Source organism: Gasterosteus aculeatus, chromosome 6, assembly GCF_964276395.1.
Source record: "Gasterosteus aculeatus chromosome 6, fGasAcu3.hap1.1, whole genome shotgun sequence".
Classification (NCBI taxonomy): Eukaryota; Metazoa; Chordata; class Actinopteri; order Perciformes; family Gasterosteidae; genus Gasterosteus; species Gasterosteus aculeatus.
The window spans coordinates 2,769,717-2,797,464 of NC_135693.1; the positions used below are offsets into that span (position 1 = coordinate 2,769,717).

At 40.7% G+C, this 27,748-nt stretch overlaps 1 protein-coding gene across 1 annotated transcript; it reads right to left on the reverse strand.

Moving 5' to 3' along the window:
- Positions 1 to 11,206: 11,206 nt before the first annotated feature.
- On the reverse strand, positions 11,207 to 27,146 carry LOC120820806 (pancreatic triacylglycerol lipase-like). Its single transcript, XM_078104867.1, has 10 exons — positions 27,033 to 27,146; positions 26,688 to 26,758; positions 25,879 to 25,881; positions 20,546 to 20,681; positions 19,501 to 19,513; positions 19,326 to 19,454; positions 17,471 to 17,589; positions 15,523 to 15,649; positions 14,223 to 14,337; positions 11,207 to 11,384 (listed from the first exon to the last, which is right to left on the reverse strand). The coding sequence occupies exons 1-10, from the start codon at positions 27,144 to 27,146 to the stop codon at positions 11,207 to 11,209; spliced, it is 1,005 nt and encodes a 334-aa protein (XP_077960993.1).
- Between the last annotated feature and the right edge of the window lie 602 nt (positions 27,147 to 27,748).

A 27,748-nucleotide genomic window follows, 5' to 3' on the forward strand; every position in this document is an offset into this window, starting at 1 on the left:
CCACTGGGTGGAGTTGAACCCGAGGCATCTGTCTAGGAGGCGAGAGTGCTAACCACTACACCACTGTACCGTGTCAACTGCTGCCATTAGAAGGTCTTATGACTCCAATTTAGAAAAATTTCGGATTTTTATTCAAAAGTAGGTTTTCTCACCGTCGTCACCCTTCATATGACTAAAGATAGAATTTCATGACATTTGCAAAATATTTTGGCATTTTTTTCAGACTTGGAAGTTTAAAAAAAGTTTTTTCCATTACTTTTACAAGTATGGAGTGAACCCCATGCAGGCTAAGCCTACACCACCTAACACAGAGGCGCCACTGGGTGGAGTTGAACCCGAGGCATCTGTCTGGGAGGCGAGAGTGCTAACCACTACACCACTGGACCGTATCAATTGCTGCCATTAGAATGTCTTATGACTCCAATTTAGAAAAAAATCAAATTTTTAGTCAAAAGTACGTTTTCTCAGCATTGTGCCCCTTCATATCACTAAAGATAGAATTTCATGACTTTTTTCAAAATATTTTGGCATTTTTTTCAGACTTGGAAGTTTAAAAAAAGTTTTTTCCATTACTTTTACAAGTATGGAGTGAACCCCATGCAGGCTAAGCCTACACCACCTAACACAGAGGCGCCACTGGGTGGAGTTGAACCCGAGGCATCTGTCTGGGAGGTGAGAGTGCTAACCACTACACCACTGTACCGTGTCAACTGCTGCCGTTAGAATGTCTTATGACTCCAATTTAGAAAAAATTCGGATTTTTATTCAAAAGTAGGTTTTCTCACCGTCGTCCCCCTTCATATGACTAAAGATAGAATTTCATGACATTTGCAAAATATTTTGGCATTTTTTTCAGACTTGGAAGTTTAAAAAAAGTTTTTTCCATTACTTTTACAAGTATGGAGTGAACCCCATGCAGGCTTAGCCTACACCACCTAACATAGTGGTGCCACTGGGTGGAGTTGAAACCGAGGCATCTGTCTGGGGGGCGAGAGTGATAACCACTACACCACTGTACCGTGTCAACTGCTGCCGTTAGAAGGTCTTATGACTCCAATTTAGAAAAAATTCACATTTTTAGTCAAAAGTAGGTTTTCTCACCGTCGTCCCCCTTCATATGACTAAAGATAGAATTTCATGACATTTGCAAAATATTTTGGCATTTTTTTCAGACTTGGAAGTTTAAAAAAAGTTTTTTCCATTACTTTTACAAGTATGGAGTGAACCCCATGCAGGCTAAGCCTACACCACCTAACACAGAGGCGCCACTGGGTGGAGTTGAACCCGAGGCATCTGTCTGGGGGGCGAGAGTGATAACCACTACACCACTGTACCGTGTCAACTGCTGCCGTTAGAAGGTCTTATGACTCCAATTTAGAAAAAAATCAAATTTTTAGTCAAAAGTACGTTTTCTCAGCATTGTGCCCCTTCATATCACTAAAGATAGAATTTCATGACTTTTTTCAAAATATTTTGGCATTTTTTTCAGACTTGGAAGTTTAAAAAAAGTTTTTTCCATTACTTTTACAAGTATGGAGTGAACCCCATGCAGGCTAAGCCTACACCACCTAACACAGAGGCGCCACTGGGTGGAGTTGAACCCGAGGCATCTGTCTGGGAGTCGAGAGTGCTAACCACTACACCACTGTACCGTGTCAACTGCTGCCGTTAGAATGTCTTATGACTCCAATTTAGAAAAAATTCGGATTTTTATTCAAAAGTAGGTTTTCTCACCGTCGTCCCCCTTCGTATGACTAAAGATAGAATTTCATGACATTTGCAAAATATTTTGGCATTTTTTTCAGACTTGGAAGTTTAAAAAAAGTTTTTTCCATTACTTTTACAAGTATGGAGTGAACCCCATGCAGGCTTAGCCTACACCACCTAACACAGTGGGGCCACTGGGTGGAGTTGAACCCGAGGCATCTGTCTAGGAGGCGAGAGTGCTAACCACTACACCACTGTACCGTGTCAACTGCTGCCATTAGAAGGTCTTATGACTCCAATTTAGAAAAAATTCGGATTTTTATTCAAAAGTAGGTTTTCTCACCGTCGTCCCCCTTCATATGACTAAAGATAGAATTTCATGACATTTGCAAAATATTTTGGCATTTTTTTCAGACTTGGAAGTTTAAAAAAAGTTTTTTCCATTACTTTTACAAGTATGGAGTGAACCCCATGCAGGCTAAGCCTACACCACCTAACACAGAGGCGCCACTGGGTGGAGTTGAACCCGAGGCATCTGTCTGGGAGGCGAGAGTGCTAACCACTACACCACTGTACCGTGTCAACTGCTGCCATCGGAATGTCGTATGACTCCAATTTAGAAAAAATTCGGATTTTTATTCAAAAGTAGGTTTTCTCACCGTCGTCCCCCTTCATATGACTAAAGATAGAATTTCATGACATTTGCAAAATATTTTGGCATTTTTTTCAGACTTGGAAGTTTAAAAAAAGTTTTTTCCATTACTTTTACAAGTATGGAGTGAACCCCATGCAGGCTTAGCCTACACCACCTAACATAGTGGTGCCACTGGGTGGAGTTGAAACCGAGGCATCTGTCTGGGGGGCGAGAGTGATAACCACTACACCACTGTACCGTGTCAACTCCTGCCGTTAGAAGGTCTTATGACTCCAATTTAGAAAAAATTCACATTTTTAGTCAAAAGTAGGTTTTCTCACTGTCGTCCCCCTTCATATGACTAAAGATAGAATTTCATGACATTTGCAAAATATTTTGGCATTTTTTTCAGACTTGGAAGTTTAAAAAAAGTTTTTTCCATTACTTTTACAAGTATGGAGTGAACCCCATGCAGGCTAAGCCTACACCACCTAACACAGAGGCGCCACTGGGTGGAGTTGAACCCGAGGCATCTGTCTGGGAGTCGAGAGTGCTAACCACTACACCACTGTACCGTGTCAACTGCTGCCGTTAGAATGTCTTATGACTCCAATTTAGAAAAAATTCGGATTTTTATTCAAAAGTAGGTTTTCTCACCGTCGTCCCCCTTCGTATGACTAAAGATAGAATTTCATGACATTTGCAAAATATTTTGGCATTTTTTTCAGACTTGGAAGTTTAAAAAAAGTTTTTTCCATTACTTTTACAAGTATGGAGTGAACCCCATGCAGGCTTAGCCTACACCACCTAACACAGTGGGGCCACTGGGTGGAGTTGAACCCGAGGCATCTGTCTAGGAGGCGAGAGTGCTAACCACTACACCACTGTACCGTGTTAACTGCTGCCATTAGAAGGTCTTATGACTCCAATTTAGAAAAAATTCGGATTTTTATTCAAAAGTAGGTTTTCTCACCGTCGTCCCCCTTCATATGACTAAAGATAGAATTTCATGACATTTGCAAAATATTTTGGCATTTTTTTCAGACTTGGAAGTTTAAAAAAAGTTTTTTCCATTACTTTTACAAGTATGGAGTGAACCCCATGCAGGCTAAGCCTACACCACCTAACACAGAGGCGCCACTGGGTGGAGTTGAACCCGAGGCATCTGTCTGGGAGGCGAGAGTGCTAACCACTACACCACTGTACCGTGTCAACTGCTGCCATCGGAATGTCGTATGACTCCAATTTAGAAAAAATTCGGATTTTTATTCAAAAGTAGGTTTTCTCACCGTCGTCCCCCTTCATATGACTAAAGATAGAATTTCATGACATTTGCAAAATATTTTGGCATTTTTTTCAGACTTGGAAGTTTAAAAAAAGTTTTTTCCATTACTTTTACAAGTATGGAGTGAACCCCATGCAGGCTTAGCCTACACCACCTAACATAGTGGTGCCACTGGGTGGAGTTGAAACCGAGGCATCTGTCTGGGGGGCGAGAGTGATAACCACTACACCACTGTACCGTGTCAACTCCTGCCGTTAGAAGGTCTTATGACTCCAATTTAGAAAAAATTCACATTTTTAGTCAAAAGTAGGTTTTCTCACTGTCGTCCCCCTTCATATGACTAAAGATAGAATTTCATGACATTTGCAAAATATTTTGGCATTTTTTTCAGACTTGGAAGTTTAAAAAAAGTTTTTTCCATTACTTTTACAAGTATGGAGTGAACCCCATGCAGGCTTAGCCTACACCACCTAACACAGTGGGGCCACTGGGTGGAGTTGAACCCGAGGCATCTGTCTAGGAGGCGAGAGTGCTAACCACTACACCACTGTACCGTGTTAACTGCTGCCATTAGAAGGTCTTATGACTCCAATTTAGAAAAAATTCGGATTTTTATTCAAAAGTAGGTTTTCTCACCGTCGTCCCCCTTCATATGACTAAAGATAGAATTTCATGACATTTGCAAAATATTTTGGCATTTTTTTCAGACTTGGAAGTTTTAAAAAAGTTTTTTCCATTACTTTTACAAGTATGGAGTGAACCCCATGCAGGCTAAGCCTACACCACCTAACACAGAGGCGCCACTGGGTGGAGTTGAACCCGAGGCATCTGTCTGGGAGGCGAGAGTGCTAACCACTACACCACTGTACCGTGTCAACTGCTGCCATCGGAATGTCGTATGACTCCAATTTAGAAAAAATTCGGATTTTTATTCAAAAGTAGGTTTTCTCACCGTCGTCCCCCTTCATATGACTAAAGATAGAATTTCATGACATTTGCAAAATATTTTGGCATTTTTTTCAGACTTGGAAGTTTAAAAAAAGTTTTTTCCATTACTTTTACAAGTATGGAGTGAACCCCATGCAGGCTTAGCCTACACCACCTAACATAGTGGTGCCACTGGGTGGAGTTGAAACCGAGGCATCTGTCTGGGGGGCGAGAGTGATAACCACTACACCACTGTACCGTGTCAACTGCTGCCGTTAGAAGGTCTTATGACTCCAATTTAGAAAAAATTCACATTTTTAGTCAAAAGTAGGTTTTCTCACTGTCGTCCCCCTTCATATGACTAAAGATAGAATTTCATGACATTTGCAAAATATTTTGGCATTTTTTTCAGACTTGGAAGTTTAAAAAAAGTTTTTTCCATTACTTTTACAAGTATGGAGTGAACCCCATGCAGGCTAAGCCTACACCACCTAACACAGAGGCGCCACTGGGTGGAGTTGAACCCGAGGCATCTGTCTGGGAGGCGAGAGTGCTAACCACTACACCACTGGACCGTATCAATTGCTGCCATTAGAATGTCTTATGACTCCAATTTAGAAAAAAATCAAATTTTTAGTCAAAAGTACGTTTTCTCAGCATTGTGCCCCTTCATATCACTAAAGATAGAATTTCATGACTTTTTTCAAAATATTTTGGCATTTTTTTCAGACTTGGAAGTTTAAAAAAAGTTTTTTCCATTACTTTTACAAGTATGGAGTGAACCCCATGCAGGCTAAGCCTACACCACCTAACACAGAGGCGCCACTGGGTGGAGTTGAACCCGAGGCATCTGTCTGGGAGGTGAGAGTGCTAACCACTACACCACTGTACCGTGTCAACTGCTGCCGTTAGAATGTCTTATGACTCCAATTTAGAAAAAATTCGGATTTTTATTCAAAAGTAGGTTTTCTCACCGTCGTCCCCCTTCGTATGACTAAAGATAGAATTTCATGACATTTGCAAAATATTTTGGCATTTTTTTCAGACTTGGAAGTTTAAAAAAAGTTTTTTCCATTACTTTTACAAGTATGGAGTGAACCCCATGCAGGCTAAGCCTACACCACCTAACACAGAGGCGCCACTGGGTGGAGTTGAACCCGAGGCATCTGTCTGGGAGGCGAGAGTGCTAACCACTACACCACTGGATCGTATCAATTGCTGCGATTAGAATGTCTTATGACTCCAATTTAGAAAAAAATCACATTTTTAGTCAAAAGTACGTTTTCTCAGCATTGTGCCCCTTCATATGACTAAAGATAGAATTTCATGACTTTTTTCAAAATATTTGGGGATTCTTTTCAGACTCTGAAGATTAAAAAAACTTTTTTTCCATTACTTTTAGAAGTATGTACTGAACCCCATGCAGGCTAAGCCTACACCACCTAACACAGAGGCGCCACTGGGTGGAGTTGAACCCGAGGCATCTGTCTGGGAGGTAAGAGTGCTAACCACTACACCACTGTACCGTGTCAACTGCTGTCGTTAGAATGTCTTATGATTCCAATTTAGAAAAAATTCGGATTTTTATTCAAAAGTAGGTTTTCTCACCGTCGTCCCCCTTCATATGACTAAAGATAGAATTTCATGACATTTGCAAAACATTTTGGCATTTTTTTCAGACTTGGAAGTTTAAAAAAAGTTTTTTCCATTACTTTTACAAGTATGGAGTGAACCCCATGCAGGCTAAGCCTACACCACCTAACACAGAGGCGCCACTGGGTGGAGTTGAACCCGAGGCATCTGTCTGGGAGTCGAGAGTGCTAACCACTACACCACTGTACCGTGTCAACTGCTGCCGTTAGAATGTCTTATGACTCCAATTTAGAAAAAATTCGGATTTTTATTCAAAAGTAGGTTTTCTCACCGTCGTCCCCCTTCGTATGACTAAAGATAGAATTTCATGACATTTGCAAAATATTTTGGCATTTTTTTCAGACTTGGAAGTTTAAAAAAAGTTTTTTCCATTACTTTTACAAGTATGGAGTGAACCCCATGCAGGCTTAGCCTACACCACCTAACACAGTGGGGCCACTGGGTGGAGTTGAACCCGAGGCATCTGTCTAGGAGGCGAGAGTGCTAACCACTACACCACTGTACCGTGTCAACTGCTGCCATTAGAAGGTCTTATGACTCCAATTTAGAAAAAATTCGGATTTTTATTCAAAAGTAGGTTTTCTCACCGTCGTCCCCCTTCATATGACTAAAGATAGAATTTCATGACATTTGCAAAATATTTTGGCATTTTTTTCAGACTTGGAAGTTTAAAAAAAGTTTTTTCCATTACTTTTACAAGTATGGAGTGAACCCCATGCAGGCTAAGCCTACACCACCTAACACAGAGGCGCCACTGGGTGGAGTTGAACCCGAGGCATCTGTCTGGGAGGCGAGAGTGCTAACCACTACACCACTGTACCGTGTCAACTGCTGCCATCGGAATGTCGTATGACTCCAATTTAGAAAAAATTCGGATTTTTATTCAAAAGTACGTTTTCTCACCGTCGTCCCCCTTCATATGACTAAAGATAGAATTTCATGACATTTGCAAAATATTTTGGCATTTTTTTCAGACTTGGAAGTTTAAAAAAAGTTTTTTCCATTACTTTTACAAGTATGGAGTGAACCCCATGCAGGCTTAGCCTACACCACCTAACATAGTGGTGCCACTGGGTGGAGTTGAAACCGAGGCATCTGTCTGGGGGGCGAGAGTGATAACCACTACACCACTGTACCGTGTCAACTCCTGCCGTTAGAAGGTCTTATGACTCCAATTTAGAAAAAATTCACATTTTTAGTCAAAAGTAGGTTTTCTCACTGTCGTCCCCCTTCATATGACTAAAGATAGAATTTCATGACATTTGCAAAATATTTTGGCATTTTTTTCAGACTTGGAAGTTTAAAAAAAGTTTTTTCCATTACTTTTACAAGTATGGAGTGAACCCCATGCAGGCTAAGCCTACACCACCTAACACAGAGGCGCCACTGGGTGGAGTTGAACCCGAGGCATCTGTCTGGGAGTCGAGAGTGCTAACCACTACACCACTGTACCGTGTCAACTGCTGCCGTTAGAATGTCTTATGACTCCAATTTAGAAAAAATTCGGATTTTTATTCAAAAGTAGGTTTTCTCACCGTCGTCCCCCTTCGTATGACTAAAGATAGAATTTCATGACATTTGCAAAATATTTTGGCATTTTTTTCAGACTTGGAAGTTTAAAAAAAGTTTTTTCCATTACTTTTACAAGTATGGAGTGAACCCCATGCAGGCTTAGCCTACACCACCTAACACAGTGGGGCCACTGGGTGGAGTTGAACCCGAGGCATCTGTCTAGGAGGCGAGAGTGCTAACCACTACACCACTGTACCGTGTTAACTGCTGCCATTAGAAGGTCTTATGACTCCAATTTAGAAAAAATTCGGATTTTTATTCAAAAGTAGGTTTTCTCACCGTCGTCCCCCTTCATATGACTAAAGATAGAATTTCATGACATTTGCAAAATATTTTGGCATTTTTTTCAGACTTGGAAGTTTTAAAAAAGTTTTTTCCATTACTTTTACAAGTATGGAGTGAACCCCATGCAGGCTAAGCCTACACCACCTAACACAGAGGCGCCACTGGGTGGAGTTGAACCCGAGGCATCTGTCTGGGAGGCGAGAGTGCTAACCACTACACCACTGTACCGTGTCAACTGCTGCCATCGGAATGTCGTATGACTCCAATTTAGAAAAAATTCGGATTTTTATTCAAAAGTAGGTTTTCTCACCGTCGTCCCCCTTCATATGACTAAAGATAGAATTTCATGACATTTGCAAAATATTTTGGCATTTTTTTCAGACTTGGAAGTTTAAAAAAAGTTTTTTCCATTACTTTTACAAGTATGGAGTGAACCCCATGCAGGCTTAGCCTACACCACCTAACATAGTGGTGCCACTGGGTGGAGTTGAAACCGAGGCATCTGTCTGGGGGGCGAGAGTGATAACCACTACACCACTGTACCGTGTCAACTGCTGCCGTTAGAAGGTCTTATGACTCCAATTTAGAAAAAATTCACATTTTTAGTCAAAAGTAGGTTTTCTCACTGTCGTCCCCCTTCATATGACTAAAGATAGAATTTCATGACATTTGCAAAATATTTTGGCATTTTTTTCAGACTTGGAAGTTTAAAAAAAGTTTTTTCCATTACTTTTACAAGTATGGAGTGAACCCCATGCAGGCTAAGCCTACACCACCTAACACAGAGGCGCCACTGGGTGGAGTTGAACCCGAGGCATCTGTCTGGGAGGCGAGAGTGCTAACCACTACACCACTGGACCGTATCAATTGCTGCCATTAGAATGTCTTATGACTCCAATTTAGAAAAAAATCAAATTTTTAGTCAAAAGTACGTTTTCTCAGCATTGTGCCCCTTCATATCACTAAAGATAGAATTTCATGACTTTTTTCAAAATATTTTGGCATTTTTTTCAGACTTGGAAGTTTAAAAAAAGTTTTTTCCATTACTTTTACAAGTATGGAGTGAACCCCATGCAGGCTAAGCCTACACCACCTAACACAGAGGCGCCACTGGGTGGAGTTGAACCCGAGGCATCTGTCTGGGAGGTGAGAGTGCTAACCACTACACCACTGTACCGTGTCAACTGCTGCCGTTAGAATGTCTTATGACTCCAATTTAGAAAAAATTCGGATTTTTATTCAAAAGTAGGTTTTCTCACCGTCGTCCCCCTTCGTATGACTAAAGATAGAATTTCATGACATTTGCAAAATATTTTGGCATTTTTTTCAGACTTGGAAGTTTAAAAAAAGTTTTTTCCATTACTTTTACAAGTATGGAGTGAACCCCATGCAGGCTAAGCCTACACCACCTAACACAGAGGCGCCACTGGGTGGAGTTGAACCCGAGGCATCTGTCTGGGAGGCGAGAGTGCTAACCACTACACCACTGGATCGTATCAATTGCTGCGATTAGAATGTCTTATGACTCCAATTTAGAAAAAAATCACATTTTTAGTCAAAAGTACGTTTTCTCAGCATTGTGCCCCTTCATATGACTAAAGATAGAATTTCATGACTTTTTTCAAAATATTTGGGGATTCTTTTCAGACTCTGAAGATTAAAAAAACTTTTTTTCCATTACTTTTAGAAGTATGTACTGAACCCCATGCAGGCTAAGCCTACACCACCTAACACAGAGGCGCCACTGGGTGGAGTTGAACCCGAGGCATCTGTCTGGGAGGTGAGAGTGCTAACCACTACACCACTGTACCGTGTCAACTGCTGTCGTTAGAATGTCTTATGATTCCAATTTAGAAAAAATTCGGATTTTTATTCAAAAGTAGGTTTTCTCACCGTCGTCCCCCTTCATATGACTAAAGATAGAATTTCATGACATTTGCAAAACATTTTGGCATTTTTTTCAGACTTGGAAGTTTAAAAAAAGTTTTTTCCATTACTTTTACAAGTATGGAGTGAACCCCATGGAGGCTAAGCCTACACCACCTAACACAGAGGCGCCACTGGGTGGAGTTGAACCCGAGGCATCTGTCTGGGAGGTGAGAGTGCTAACCACTACACCACTGTACCGTGTCAACTGCTGCCATCGGAATGTCGTATGACTCCAATTTAGAAAAAATTCGGATTTTTATTCAAAAGTAGGTTTTCTCACCGTCGTCCCCCTTCATATGACTAAAGATAGAATTTCATGACATTTGCAAAATATTTTGGCATTTTTTTCAGACTTGGAAGTTTAAAAAAAGTTTTTTCCATTACTTTTACAAGTATGGAGTGAAACCCATGCAGGCTTAGCATACACCACCTAACACAGTGGGGCCACTGGGTGGAGTTGAACCCGAGGCATCTGTCTGGGAGGCAAGAGTGCTAACCACTACACCACTGTACCGTGTCAACTGCTGTCGTTAGAATGTCTTATGACTCCAATTTAGAAAAAATTCGGATTTTTATTCAAAAGTAGGTTTTCTCACCGTCGTCCCCCTTCATATGACTAAAGATAGAATTTCATGACATTTGCAAAATATTTTGGCATTTTTTTCAGACTTGGAAGTTTAAAAAAAGTTTTTTCCATTACTTTTACAAGTATGGAGTGAACCCCATGCAGGCTTAGCCTACACCACCTAACACAGTGGGGCCACTGGGTGGAGTTGAACCCGAGGCATCTGTCTGGGAGGCGAGAGTGCTAACCACTACACCACTGGACCGTATCAATTGCTGCCATTAGAATGTCTTATGACTCCAATTTAGAAAAAAATCACATTTTTAGTCAAAAGTACGTTTTCTCAGCATTGTGCCCCTTCATATGACTGAAGATAGAATTTTATGACTTTTGGTTAAAATCTTTGGGGCTATGGATTTTTGTTGTTTTATAAACCTCTGCTTTCTTACAGTTTGACCGAAAAATACGTTTACCGTTGACTTATATTACCATTTAGTATAATCATCCTGACTTTATAAATTTGTTACTGTATTTTAAAAGGAAAACATCTCAGATGAAACAAAAACAATTAAAAGAAAAAAATCCATAAATGATGCATCATACTGAGAACAGTTCCTCGCCCAGTTTGTACCTGTAATTAAAGAAACATCTAACTTACATCTTCTTGTATTTTACTCTGCAGCTCCACCATGGATGCCCCATACTTGGGATTCATGGGGTTGAAGATTGTGGGGTTGTTCCACTGAAACGTCACCTCTGTCACATCCCCCACGTCCACCTCGGTGTCTATCAGCATCTCATAGGTCCTTCCAGGAGTCACGATCCCCCTGTCACAACACATTAGTGAAGAGACAATCTGGGCAGCACCATTGTAAACAGACCCATTCCACATGCTGCAGCAATAAACATGCTTTAAAGACATTTGTTTCCACTACAATTTGGAGAGCTGTGTACAACGTACGTTGGCTTTACATATTACATATTTTGTATTGTTTTTCCTCAATGTGATGAGTGCAAAAAGGAATAACCGAGGCGCAGGCAATGTTGTGGAACTTCTGGGATGTAAGCGATTGCATCGGAGCCCTCTGTCAGTCAGGTGCTCCTTGCCACATATCCCATGGGCATTGTCTTCAGTCCTCAGCTTTTGTGGGCAAGTTAGAAAAGACATAAAATAATTTAATGTATGCTACGTATCTCTTTCATCTGGCTCTATAGGTCATCCCAGAATGGGGTCACTTTTCCTGCCGCCTTACTCTCCATTTCCCCTTGTTTCTTGTGCTTTTGAGTTTGTATCCTTATGGTTGAAATTATTGTACGTCGCTTTGGATAAACGCGTCAGCTAAATGGCATGTGATGTAATGTAATAATTTCTCTATAATGTTTGATCAGCAGCAACATGATAAGATGTGCCCCTCTGTCTCTCTGCACGTATCTGAAGAAGACTGCGAGGGACCTCTGCGTTTTGATACAACCCACCAAGCGCATTTTTAGCATCTATGTGAAAAGAAGTTAGGAGTAACTTTTTGAAACACAGTATGAAGATCCTTTGTATCTAATGAATCACCTTAAGCTATGTGTCTAGTTATGTTCTTTATTTTTAACAGAATTGCAAAAAACAGTTTTCACTTTGTCATTATGGGTTGTGTGTAGAATGTTGAGGAAAATAATGAATTTAATCCATTTTGGAATAAGGCTGTGACATAACAAATGTGGAAAAAGTGAAGCGCTGTGAATACTTTCCGGATGCACTGTACATTCACAAGAGGAAATAAGGAGTGATGCAGAAAAGGATTTGTGGTCTAATGTCGAAGCCAGGGTTGATTCCTAAATCTGTAACAGTCTCATACAATGGTAAATAAATATAGCTTTGTATTGTATTCTGAAATGACTGGGAAATGGTACTTGTTTTCACAACCTGTACTTGTATTCACAACCTGTACTTGTATATCTCTTTTCTAGTCTTGTCGACCACTGAATGCTCTTCCAACACTTCATGCCATCATTCACCTATTCACACACTGATGACAGCAGCCACCACACACAGTGCCACCTTGGCCATAACATTTACACCATTCACACACCATAGTCACAGTTACAGGAGCAATGTTGGGCTTAAGTGTCTTTCCCAAGGACGCATCGACACAGGTTGAACTCTCAATCCTCTGATTGGAGGACGACCGGCTCTCCACTCACCCCCAGTCACCCCTTTTGCACTTGGCATTACGCAAAAAAACTATTGAATCATTTTCGATTCATTTCTTTGATGTATACATTCATTTAAGGTGTCACAAGCCATGAAATAGTGAATGAAATATGAAATGAAATATCATTTTGTTTTGTTTTTGTAAGGAAGCAGATCACCGTAGATTGTAGTTCCTTCTGGACCCATGGTCCTGACACCTGCCGTGGCCCTGCTGACATCATCATCATTATTATTTTAAATATTAATCATATTACTGTACTCGTAAACCAACATTACCCTCTCCTGAAGTCTTTGTGCTCTCCCTCCCCACAGGCTTCTGTGGATGGTGGTTCCATCTGATTGTGGTTGCCCCTGCAGTGGTCCTGCTGTGCGCCTGGCTTACTACTCACAAATACTTGAATCATTTCTTTCATAGGAATTGCATGTATTATACATTGTTCATTCTGTACACATGGCATCCATTGTAGTCTGTCCATCCCGGGAGTGGGATCCCTCCTCTGATGTTCTCCCTAAGGTTTCTTCTCTTTTTTTCCCTCTTGGAAGGGTTTTTTCATTTTTTGGGGAGTTTTTCCTGTGCCGATGGTGGGTTTCGGGACAGAGGATGTCGTATGTGTACAGACTGTAAAGCCCTCTGAGGCAAATTTGTAATTAGCAATTTTGAGCTATACAAAATTAAATTAATTGAATTGAATTGAATGTCAGTGTTCTGGTCCAAGAGTTGATCCTGAGCCGTGCATCAAGTTTGTTTTTATGGCACGAGTGCTTCTTCGATGTGAAATAACAACAACAACACTTCTGACTCAGTATATATTAATGTGTTTTAACCGAAGTAAAATAATCAAATGTGTTATATCCACCCCCTGTGCTCTTGCCATGCCAAAGAAAAACTGTTGACAAACTGCAAATAATATCATGTCTAGAAGGGGGGTTTAGATAAAACAGGAGTAGGTCTGTATCACTTGAACAATAAGTTGGAGTGTTGGGTGACATGTCAGCTGAGATAAGATGACCGCACAGGATATGAAATCTGTGTGACGTGTATGTCCGGTGTCCAGAAGGTCAGTCCGTATCTCATGATGATCAGATGTATGTCTCAGGATAAAGAACATAACGGTCCTTGTACAATGAGATCATTGTGCGTCCACAAAACCTTCCTGTTTATCATACCTTATCCCAGTATATATGTTGTGGCTGGAAAAGAACACCTTTGAGTAGGCTTGGCGCATGAGTTGTATGTGTGTCAACTCTGTCTCCTGTTGCAAACATTAAATGTTTTGTTTTTTATGATTCTACACCGGTGTCGAGTATTAATTTTTCTAACAAAAACATTCAGTGAAAGGTGCTCCACTGGTTGAGCTGTAAAAAACGGCATTCCGTAAATCATTTTGGCAACAGTCACATGGTAAGAGACAGTATAGTTGTTCAAGGTCCCAACAACAGAAATGTGTTGTAATGTTTTTACACATGAAGCGTGTACTCCTTTGTGCAGTCAGTGTCTCCAGCCAATGCCACATACACGATGCCTGGGTTAGACCAGCTGGGACCATCCAGGTTTACCTTCATTCTGTAGCTGTAACCTAGAGACGGAAAGAATAGTAGTTACACTGTGTTTTATTTATTTCCCCATCGTGTCAGAACATCTTCATACATGCATCATATTCCATTGGTGGGGATTATCAAAGAACACAGGGAAAAGACACCTGGAGTCTGCCTGCTACCTTCAGAGCATCGAACAGACATCAGTATTTAATTAAAAAGCAGGTTGTTTCACTGTGTGAATTGGATTACTTTATGTGTATGGAACAACATTGACATGTGACAATATACCAATTCTTTGGAATTTTTTTAATAATTGGCACGGTTCAAAGAGAGACAACATTGATTACTGTTATGTAATTCTGCAAAAACATTTTACACTGGTTGGTAAAACGTGGTTTACACAAGGGCCTAATTTCAGCGCATAAAATGTCATAAATATGGAACTATGGAGACTGTGTGCCACGAACGAGAAGCTTCCTGGACATAATGGGGGCAGTTTCTTACATTCATAAAAAAACTCATTCATACATTCAAGGACCCATTGGCATGGCCTGGCCAGAAAAGAAACTGGCAACTCTGATTGATGGATCTACTACTGAGCCACGGGCCCCCAAATTTGCCATTATTCAGATCAGTGTATTAAAAAAAAGAATCTTGCCAGAGCTAAACAAAATTGTGCTTTTACAGCAGCATTTTTGCCCCAGGAAGGGCACACCCTGGACCGCCCCAGCTGTTTTCTTTTCCCCATAGATGGCTTCTCCAAGTTCTGGTGGAAAGAAAGCATTGCAGAACAAGCAGAACCAAGCCTAATTAACGGGACAAATCATACGACTAAATGTACCTACACATTGTTTAATAACGCAGCCTCTGATTTGTAGTTGTAACTGACAAACCAAAATTCTACCTCTTAGCTATCTGATTCTTTGTAGATCTGTAGCTGAATTAGAGGGGCTTTTGCTTTCCAAGAAGAGCTTCAACATTTCTTCGATTTGTTTTATGGCAGATTGTAAACATCTATTTTGAACGCAGCTCTATTTTGAAATAAAATCCCAGTTTAATTTCATTCAATTTTATTTGAGGGAACAAATACTTTTGTATTATATTATATAGACATCTATTTTGACATTTTATTCATTTGAAAATGCTTCTCACAGAAGAAATCAATCAACCAGCAAGTGCTTTCAACCTGTATTCACGGTTAAAGGGAAGTGATGGGTACTTACGGCCAAAGGGCGTTGAACTTCCCGTGTTAAGAAAGTACTTCTGTGAAATGCCATCAATCACAGTGTGCCTGTCAGCATAATGGCCCATCAGAGGACATTTGTTGTCTGCACATGGGAAACACTTTCCCTGCGGGGACAAGGACATGGTGAAGTGTGAAGAATGATGGTGTGTCATGGAATAGTGAAGGAAAAGTGACAACATTAAAAAGAAGTTCCCCTACACTCCTTTTACTGTGTTGAAGATTGCCACCTAATAAATATGAAAGTGGAGAATGTAGCTGGTTGTGACAGTGAGGGAACAGGCTTTTTTGTTACTGTCAGCTATGGTTGCAGAAATAACACCATAGAGCGTTTACGAGGTGAACAACAAGGAGGTGCTGTCATATGGGGTCATGCTCGGCACTCCCCCAGCCTCCTTTGATCAGGACATGTGTTTAAAGAAGGGATAAACTGTAAGTAACACCAACAGCTGCAGATACAAGCTCTCCAATTGGAAGACATGAAGGAAGCTCATTTACAGTGCCCCTTCAGCTGCAACAAAAATCCAATCTTGCTGAATCAACTTCTAAAACCCCCAAAATGGTTCACAGCCATATCAATGTCATACAGCAACAGGTGGCAGTCCCCTACACATGCTGGGCTGGTGGAGATTTGGCCCCCTTCTCCTTCTGAGTCACTTTCTGAATCGAGGCCATAAGATGCCTCCCTGATCCCTTGTCTGTGGCTGTTACCACCAGAAGCTTTGCTTGGATCATTAAAGTTCCTCTTAACACTATTTTTATCTGCAAATCCGAGTTTATAACTCTTCATGTTACTGTAACTGTAATTTCTGTGCTGCAACACTAACTGATTTGAACTATGAACTAATGAAATCAATAATTAAAGGTGGAATTGCTGCAGTTAGGGGAATCTCTATTTGAGGTGAGATCTTTCAGACACAGTTTCTCAACTAGTGAACTGACAAACCAGAAACCGAACTGGAAGCTTTCATGTTGGCTGTGTTGGCCAATCCCATTTCAGGTAACCCTGTTCTTTTGGACTATGATATGACATGGTTAGCGGTCAGTAATGAGACAGGATTTCTTAAATAAACTAACCGATCAGAAGCTAGCAATCAAGCGCTTTATTTGTGTTGTTGTGTCTGGCTGGTTACAGAATGTAACCAACAAACGTTACGTAACATTGCTCTGAAAGTAGGCCCGCATGTAGTCACTACGCAACTATGAAGCCGTCACAACAGGGTATGCAGAGGCAGGACCCAAAAGTAGATTTCCAACACAAAAACTACTTCATTAACGAAATCAAACTGCCAAGGGGCAAACCGCAGACGGGGACCAAGAACTTACAGGCAAAACATTCAATGACGCAACAAAGGACAAAAGACACACATGGCTTAAATACACTGGGAAGGTGTAGGTGATTGGACACAGGTGGAAACAATCAGAGACACTGCAGACAATCACAGGGGATGACAGGACAAGGAAGTGAAGTTAACCCAGGGACAAGAGGCAGGAAACTACAAAGTAAAGCAGGAAATAAACCCAAACTGTGACAGAGGAGGGAGAAAGGAACAAAAAACGGGTGGATGGGGTTTGGAGTGCGTCAATGGGCCGGGAAAGGGTTAGGGAGGTATTTACAGGGATACACAGGCGTGTTAGATTACGGCAATTAGCTTCAATTATACAATTCTAAGATTAGTTAGTTAGTATTTTTGTTGATGTTACTTCTGTACTAAATAAAAGTCATATTTGATTAGGAATGGATTTTGTTATACTTTTGACATGGATTCATATTATATGGCTGTAGTTTGATCCTATTCAATTAAAAAAAAATGTTTGAACCTGCAACAACCACAGAAAATATTTCATCTATAGAATATTTAAATACTTAATAAGTAAAGCTTGCAAAAAAACAAGCTATTTTAACACTAGCTGTACCAAAGACTTACTGCAGCAAAACGTTCCGAGTCAGAGCAGTGGAATCCCACAAAGCCTAGACTTTTAACCATGCTCTCGTTGTAGTATTCGTAGGCTCGAACGTGATTGCAGTCATCAAACTTTTTGGTACCTGGCAAAATGGTTTGCAGGGAAAAAGAGAAAAAGACAAGGCATTAAAACAGGGAAATGTGGTGAGGAATATGTAACAAATTGTGAATGGAAATTTAAATCTTGAATTTCGGGTTTAGCTTGGTATGATGAGAATGATTTGGGGTTTTTTTTGCTGAAAGGCTTTTAATTCTACCTTCCTGCTTCTTTGAATTTGAATGCAATTACATGTGTATGGGTCAAACATGCATGGGACTTTCACTCAAGACACTGTCTTCCATGTCCCATGTGGTACCAAAAGTTGAGTTATTGCTACTGACGTACATGTACATCCATATAGGGAAGTAATGCACCAACTTAGTTGAACCAACACCACCAGTTGTTTGCTTTTTTAACACTAACCAAGTCATTTTGTCTTTTAAACCTAGCCGTAACAGTTTCACGTTAACCTTTTTTTTAATATGTTAACCATGCACAAACATTCTCCGTTAAAATTATACACCAAAGTTAACAAAAGTCAGCATGGATGCTTCTGCTGGAGAGAGTAGGGATGAGATCACATTGGAATCTTAGAGTCAGAGTATGAGAATGTGTGACAGGGAGAAGGACTGTTGTTTTCTCCCCCACCACAGGGCAAACACCAGACTATCTAAGACCTCCAGCTATGCAGCCTTGGCTCTCACTCCCCCCTCTTATCTATAGGATCAAAAGTAGCAGATTCAGCTGTGCCAACAACACCCCCCTTCAGATCCAGACCCAGGCATGGCACCAATGCTGCTACTTGAGCTTGCTACTTAGCGGCACATGTCAAAGGAAGGCTCTCGTCATCCATATTAGAACATATTTGCCAAGAGAGATCCAGCGCAAATAACTCTGCCTGGGGTTTCTTTACAATTTTTCCATTGGGATAACTCCAATATTCCACTTGGGGCTCTGCAGTGTAGGCTGCATTGTTGAGATAGGATTGCGTTACGTATATGAAGTGTGCCTGGGATGAATTCTTTAGACTGAGACCACTAAAGGTATAGTATGAGGAGCATATGAAAATAGCATATGAAAATTCACTTAACCTGCAATAAATTCTCACTTTAAGGAACTTTTTTGAGAGGTGATGATTCAACTGTTTGCTCATTTTGTAATGCTGTGTGTCTGCTGCCTTTAACATGAGCTACTAGTTGAATGATCTCATGCATTTGTAAAACGTTAAAGTAAGTTATGTTCACTGAATTTGAGACAATAACATCTTTTAAATGTGATATTATGGGCACAACTGCAAAACAATAAAAGCAAACCCAAGTAGTCAACATGACTGAGTCTGTCTCAATCCTGACAGAAATGTTTTGTATAGAGATTTGTATAGATATTACTTTTTGAGATAAGACCAGCATTTCATAAAGACAATAAACAAAAAAGTATACAACATTTTTAAAAAAATCAGATGGGGAATTGAAATATACAATACATGTATATGTCTGTTGTGTCATGATTGTTTCCACCTGTGTCCAATCACCTGAACCTCCCTAGTGTATTTAAGCCATGTGTGTCTCTTGTCCCTTGTCACGTCATTGTTGAATGTACGAAAGTCCCTGTCCATGTTTCCTGTCTCAGTTTTTGCCCCTTGGCCTTTTTGCTTTTGAATATTTTGACTATTAAAGTCCCTTTTTGTTTTGAAAAACCTTTCAAGGACTTTCATGGAGAGTTTTTTTCCCGGTCCCAGTGTCGTTTTTGCCACCCTCGTCGCGTCATTGTTGAATGTACGGAAGTCCAAGTCCAAGTCCAAGTCCAAGTCCAAGTCCAAGTCCAAGTCCAAGTCCAAGTCCAAGTCCAAGTCCAAGTCCAAGTCCAAGTCCAAGTCCAAGTCCAAGTCCCTGTTTCTGTTTCTGTTTCCTGTCTCCGTTTTCGCTGCGTTTGAGTCCTACCTTCCCCTACGTACCTTCCTGACAGAACTTGAGACAATAACATCTTTTAAATGCGATATTATGGGCACAACTGCAAACCAATAAAAGCTGATTCCACTCATTGAAACAATAATTTTTAAACTTTCTTCATCCACATTTATTTTTCAGAAATGCATTAAATAAATACATATCTAGAAAAGGCCTCATTTGTATATTCATACCTAGCCATTGTTTTTATTTTAGTAATCAACTCACTAAGTTTCATTGTAAATAGTAAATGTACTTTTATATCTCTTTTCTAGTCTTTCTTCCACTCGCTCTCTCTAACATGTAACATATCATTCATCCATTCACACCCATTCATACACTGATGGAAGGAACTATTCACAGTGACACCTGCCCATCAGTAGCTAATATTCACACACCGTAGCCACGGTGTCAGGAGCTATTTGGGGTTAAGTGTCTTGCGGACTTGCGGAGGAAGGGATTAAACTGCCAATTAGCTGATTGAGCAATGATCATGCCTTCCCTGAGGCACAGTTGCTAATAATTATGCAAATTGTTTTATTCGCTGTCTTTAGGCCTCTACACACATGGGGTGTTTTCTTCTGTGTGATTTAATTGCACCATAATATATTTTTTAAAACTGTTATTTTTGTTTCTATCCCCTTTTAAATAGGGTTAAGGCCTCACATAGTAATGAAACAACAACAACATGGTCAAACAAGACAGTAAACAGGATGACTTATGTCAAACTTGACAAAGATATCCCACTCCTTCTGTTCTTGACTTACACAGTAAAATTCATAGAAATATGGCGAGTATTTTACATTTTCAAGTTGTTTATCCGTCATGCACCCTAAAAGCCTTTACTTGGAGTCAGATGGAATAGTTATCAGTTCTATTGCACTGTGTCCATTAAGAAGATAGAAAACTGATCAACAGTAAAATCCAGCCTGGAGTATTGCTGTAGAAGGAATCAGACCACCACAAGGATATTTCCCTCCCCTTGAGAAGGGATGCTGATGTGTAGGAATAAAGACATTATGCCCGGGACAGTTAATAATACCATATATCTACCATGAGGAATGTGAGCATGAATGCCACCTGGGCAGTCACCAGCCTTGCGTTATTGGCAGCCGGGGCATACTGAGTCTTCACACTTTTCTTCCACTCCACAACCACACAGTTCTCATTGTTCCACTTCAAATTTGTCCTGTGTGAGTTTATGGTAAACTAAAGTATTTAGAGCGAACACATCGTCACATCGCCATCGTCAGCTTGGTGTCAACAGGGCCCCAAAAGGCCAGAGTGCATCTCTTTGAGAAGAGCTGAAACAAGCGGATATACAGTTTTTGATTCTATCAGATCAAGTAAAGCTTAAAGAGAAAGAGAGGAAACCTGTAGACCAGCGGTTCCCAAACTCAAGAATGCTGCGGCCCACTTTGAAATCTGAAAATCTTTCGCGACCCACCCAAACCTTTAATCACAACTCTGATCAAAACATAATGATTAAATGACCTTAAGAATTTAACCCAAATCAAACATCCGCGAGCCAAAGTCTGTCTCCGCGAGGTATTTGCTCGCTTGCGAAAGGTGTACTTCGTTACACGCGAGGAGAGTCTCTGCTCGCGCTCGAAGGAGTTTTCTACGTGCTCGCTGTTGTTCTTTTTGACAGTAAGGTGGAGACGGTGCTTTCAGGGTCCGATCGTGTGGTGCGTCCGCTCCCGCCGCCCCCTCGCCATCCACGCCTTAAATCTTCGGCTGCTTTTGGAATAACTAAAAAAACAAAAAAATAATCCCCGTTAAAATGTTTCAGCTACTGTAAAGAAAAGGACGCCGTCTCTCGCTCTTTTATCGCAAGTGCTCGGCGAGAATGACAGCTTTGTTTCTCCGACGCGCCCTGAAAAAAGCTCCATATCTCACGTGCTTGAGCGCCGCTCAGCATCTCGCCGTCGTAGACTGAGCTTTGGCATGTTTGGCAGAGTGCCTTGAGCGCCGTGTACAACCAGTATGGATCAACCGATTAACCAATTGATCCATATATATAAGGCGCTTCGGATTATAAGGCACTGTCGTTTTGAGAAAATTAAAGCATTTTAAGTGCACCTTGGAGTGCGGAAAATGCGGTATATTTACTTTAATACTACAAGAGGGCGCCCCGTTTGTTGAACGACAGGCAGACAAGAGCAGCCGTTTCGAGCAAGAGCCTTATTGTTTCATTAATCTGTCCGTTTAAATAGTTTTATGCTTCATCAACTAATGTTTCACATAACTAATGTGCCGCATCATAAATATTTTTATATTAATTTCAAACTTAAAAAAATTGAAAATTAAAAAACTTTATTTATTTATTGTAAATGACCTCTCGCGGCCCCCCTGCAGTACTTTCGCGGCCCACCAGGGGGCCGCGGCCCACACTTTGGGAATCGCTGCTGTAGACGATGTCAATCAAAGTAAAGAACAATGACATACCACCTTCACTCTGTTGCTTGCTTGGTTGTCATCGTTGTGAAAGTGAATCCAGAAATGAAAGTGAACTCACCATAGGAAGTGCCGGTGAGGAAGCAGAGCAGAATCCACCTGTGGATGTTATGAGAATGTTTGGTTGTAAAATCTTGGAACAAAGACATGGACGGGATGAAACGGTGTACTTACCATGTGGCCTGACAAGAAAGGTAGTGAAGCACCTAAACGCAGCACTACTTAAGCACACTGCTTTGCCACGTAGTGGGAAACACACAGCTGACAGATTAACCGACATGTGAGAAGAGAAGGTTAAAGAAGAGGTCACTCACAGTTCAATGTGTGCTTCATACACATATCTTCTTCCGATCTGGAGAAAAACACTTTTGCATGTAGATATCAGTCAGCAGAATTACATAATCGCAGGTCTATTCTGTATCAGCAGCTGCTCCACAATCTTTTGTGGGGTTCAACACAGCTTAGTTTACCAAAGCAACTCACCATGATTTGAGGAAAGCGCTCAGAGAACACTCTGTACTTACTAGAAAAAGCTCCTCAACGATATGCATATTTTTAGTAGAGAGACATGATCAATGACTTCTTCTTTGGCTCAAAGATTTATAACTTTAAAAGAGAAAGAAAGCCATGTTAGTGCTGCTGAAGTGTCTTTGAGCCATACTACAGCTAATTGCATTCCTCCTCATTGCAGTCCACAGATTATTGAACTGATAAGTGTCATGCTTCTTCCCACTCTGTTTTTTTTCTGTTGTGTCTTAGCTCTTTGTTGTTCTATTTTTTTTTTAATAATTTGTATTTGTTTTCCCTTTTATACATGTTCGAAAAAATAAATTCAAATAAATAAAAAAAACTGATCTGGCTTTTACACTTTAGTGACTTAAACTGTAGTACAAGCAGGGCATTAACATGCTAAAAATATAACTATTAAGGAAAAAAACAATAAATACCACTAAAAGGCCATCGTATCAAATATACTCAATATTTCTTTATCACACCTCTAAAACTGCTGTGCCATGAGATGATGGCAGGAAATATAAATAGAAAGACTCATTACTTTATGATCAGTGTTGGTCCACAAAGCAATAGGTAGACTGTCCTCCTAAGATCCAATAAACTGGGTCAGTCCCCCCCATCTAGTTTGTTGTTTATAACAAACCATCAAGTAGTTATAACTAAATATGTGCATCCTTTGGGTTTAGTGATGTAGAATATCCAATAGTCATCAACCTCTTCCATAAATTAACGTTTTATATATTGTATTTTAACTGTTTTACTAAATCATTATTAATGTGGATTTTCACAGATACATCTATCATTTTTAATGGACACTTATACAAACAATTGCGAATTACAGTGTGTTAAAACCATCCTTGACATGGTGGATGCTGCCTATGAATGGTAAATATGGGGATTTCATAAAAGGGTTCCCCTGAATGTTCTATTTGTCCCTTTGTCAACTGTGTGTCCAATAGATGGCGTTAAAGAGTAGCAGTATACATCAGTATCATTAGTGAACCCTGTTACACTTCACTTGAAATCAGATCCCTGTCACCGATGTCTTCATCTTTGTCTTTTTTTCAATTGGTCGTGACTACCCAACGTAGTTGGTAATTTCATGTTGTCGCCACTTAGGAGCACTGACTGTATGGCTGAATTCTGTTTTATCAAGTATTAACCATTATGTTTGATCTTCACTTCTCTTTCTCGACTACAAATAGCACAAAATGTGCAAAAGCTGTGTTCAGTGCATGACCGTAAAGTGTTACATTAAGCCCTTTCGTAGTGTTCAAAGCATGTTCTCTGAGCAGCCAATGATCAGTGTATGTTACTCCGGGGATGGGGCTCTGGTCAGGACACACCAGACTGCTTACAGTTTTGAGTGTGATATTGTGTATATTACACTTTCAAATTGCATGTCTCTACATGGTTCTTAGAACCGCGATTTCCATGTTTGGAATACGTTTTAGAATGTCCTGTTTATATTTAGAACATTGAAATCCATTCTTGGAGCAACAGATTCTGTAGAGAAACGGTCAAAATGATGCAGTTTGTGTTTGTGAACCTAACGCCACAAGGGATGTGATGCAAAATGCTGGTTGCTTCGTGGTATTGGGATATCTGTCCTAAAGTTTATGTGCTATCATGTCATTTTCTTTTTTAGCATCATCGTCCAGAAGACTGGCAGCTCTGAAACACAGAACGGTTAGATTGAGTAAACAGACCAGCGGGGGCCAACGGGCGTCAATTTTTGCCAGATGATGCAGTGAGAGGGTTGAGGTCTTTTCTGTGAAGTGTGTTGGGATTTGGACCTGGGTTAATCCCATGTGAAAACAGCCCTGCATGCACTCTGCTCTCCTGGGCTCCTGGATAAATACCTTCCAATTAGAGGTGTCTGGGAGAGCTTTTAGACAAGAGCTTCAGCTACAGCTGGTGGGAGTCTTTGTATGTGTGAAAAGTTTCTGCTCTCTTTTTTTGCAAACTGGTTGGATTTAGATCACAACAATCATAATATTCACATGTATAAAACCCTTCAATGCCACAGTGGCTCCCTGCTTATGGTCTACATAAGTAAGGATTCACATGATATCTGGAGGGAAAATAAACCTCTCTGACTGTGATGACGAGCTGAAGGTAATTATTCAGTTATGGATATTATGGATATTAAATGTTTGACAACAGTGTCCTTAGTGTGACAAGATGAGTGTTGATATATAGTTTATTCAGGTGCATCCTGTGCAACTCCTCTTTAATGGCTTCACTGGTTTGTGTCCAGGGAACAAAAACATTTAAAAGACGTTTCAGAGCGACACACTTTTCTCATGGCTCTGCATACAGCAGCTTTATTAATATTCTATTGTAATTCTAAAACTCCTAGTTCTATATGGTCATCTACACATACATATGATACATAAGCTGATACAGTACATAGATTCTATTCATTCGTATCAATTAGATTCTTTGGGCTTGTTTTCATCTACATTCTCTGAAAGAGTTGAGATCATTGTTGTCATTATTCTTAAACCTCCTTAAATATAATCTGATGGATTAGAGTGACAAGGCACTTAAATGAGCCTATACATTTTACCAACACGCATTTAACGTTAACTTGTCTGCAAAACTTTGTCCGGCTTGTACCCTCAGGGGGGCGGTGTCAGTTTTTGCCATGATTATATGATTCATTTAATTTTATTTTGTATCGCAAATAATCCTCAAAGGTCTTTACAATCTGTACACATGTGACATCCTCTGTCCAGAAACCCTCACATCTACACAGGAAAAACTCCCCAAAGAATGAAAACGTATTTGATGTGGAGAATAAAGGGAAGAAACCTTTAGAGAGACACAGACGATCCTCCCTGAGACGGACAGACTGAACAACGTCAAATATGTATAATACGTTAAATTCATCCGACAGAAATGATTCATATTAACACATTGTCTCATCATATGTGTTCATGATCATCTCCTGCTCGTCTGCGGAGAAAATAGACGCTCTTCCTTTAAGTTTATTTGCTGTTATACTGTTAAAAAATCCTGGTTTTGGTGATCGACACTTCGAACGTAAGACGCGCACGTGTGATTATCCTGATGATTGACATCTGGTTCAAACTAACGAGATAATTTGATCGCCGATCCGCCTTTGAGGAACCGAGATAGCCAGATGTCAATCATCTCGGTAATTTGAGCTGGATAATCGGACATTTGATCGACTTAGTTGAACCACGTACGAGGAACAGGGCCCAGGTCGGGAATCACCTGATTTAGATTAAAAATAATCCCCAACTAATGTTTTTTGCTACCGTTTGAGTAACATTTACAATACTAGAACTTAATTTCCCTGCTGTGTTTGGAGTCAGACAGTATATTACTTGACCTTCACCTCGGAAAATAACCCCAATAAAGAAACCTTAAGGAACTTGTCAACTTACCTGCTGGAATGCAGAAAAACAGAAACACACACAGACACATGCACAGCACGTTGAGGCTAATGCATTGTTGGTTTGAGTCATTTTATGTTGTTTTTAAGACAATTAGGTGAATATTGAATTAGACCAGTATCTATGATGGTTATGACAACAGTATGGAAGAAAAAATATTCAAATCCCCCTAAACTTCAAGCAAAAGATTGGTTGTTTGCTTTTCTCACATGTAGGAATAGAAACCAAGCGGTGTGTCCACTTGTATATTTACCTGCAGTGCAGACTCAAATATATGTAGAATCTCTTTGCGTGGCATGTATATTGGGGTCCACTAGTACAATGATGGGGAGTTCTAAGGCAAACAGGAAATTACGTGCAAGCCAGCACAGGCTGTAGGGCCCGGGGAAAAGAACAGAAAAGCTTGTTAGGTTGGGTCTGCACTGCAGCGGCTTACTGTAGGAATGTTAATCCTCCTAATGTATTACAGTTGGAGGAAAAGCAGGACCACAGGCTGAACTGGGCCTTCAGGGCACACCGAGGAGGGAGAACAAGTGGAAAAGATGGTGAGAAGGTGAGGGGAAGTACAGGAAAGGCCACATGTGAAGGTGAAACGGAGAGATTAGTGCAGTATAGACACAATCAAATGTGTGTTTACTTAATGTTTTTTTTACACAGACACACAAACTGTGACAATCAGTAACACACCTTTTGTCACAGTTTGTGTGTGTGAAAACCATACGTTTTCACAAAGCCCTAAAACAGCACAGAGTTTAGGAACGTTTTGAAACGGAGACAGTATCAGAAGGCTAGTAGCTTACTAGAGGGACAGGAAGGGTTGGTGCAGGGTGGCAGCATCAGACCAGGCACAGCGGGAGCGGCGGACCAAGACCTGTGCAAAGGGACAGTAAATTTCCTTCTTCAGGGCCGAACATTCCAGTGCCAGAGCTAGTTAGGGTGTTGTGGGTGTACTCCACCCACAGGAGCTGCTGGGACCATGACCAGACACCTAAGAGACGTTTCCATCTCCTAGTTATTGCGCTGAGTCTGGCCGTCAGATTGAGTGTGGAATTCTGATGACAGGCTGGCACGGACATGAACTGAGGTCTCTGGTACGAGACCACATCAGAAGGGAAACCATGGAGCCAGAAGATATGCAGCCGTACCAGTTCCACAGTGTCTTTGCCGAGGGGAGCTTGGGCAAAGCTGAACTGCTCTACCACTGCTAGGATCGTGGGATGTTTGTTGGACAGTGGCTGTTTGGAGCTGTGGGCCCACATGGAGGATACCAGATGACAAGTTCTGAGTGACGAACAGGCAGTGAGGTGCTTGGACCGGGATGGTCCACCAGTGCAGCCTTGACTCTCTCCTCTACCTCCCGGGTGATAGAGGCAACCAAGACGGCAGTCGACTGTATATTGTCATTGTCAGGGATGGAATTCCCTTATTCATATGCTGGCGGGACATGGTGTCAGACTTGAAGTTGCATATACCAGGCCGTTAACAGAGGGAAAAGTTAAATCGGAAAAAAGAAGTTCCAGTTATTACACTTTTCATCATGAGTGTGCTATTTTTGGAGCAGAGGCCAAACAAAATATACTCAAAAAAATAAGTCATTGGAAGAACTCAATTTATTTGTGTGCAGGATTTCCATCCAATACATATGTGTAGACATAACTCAATCTAAGAATATTCATGAAATAGGATTATATTGATTTAGTCCGACTTTACTCTGTACTCTCAGAAACTCAGTTCTCAGAAAGTGACTCTGCTTCGGTTTGGAGAGGCCTCAAACACGTCACAAACTACAAGCCAAAACCCCCCCACTCCATGAATGACCTTCGCCTGGCAGACGAGTTGAATGAGTTCTACTGCAGATTCG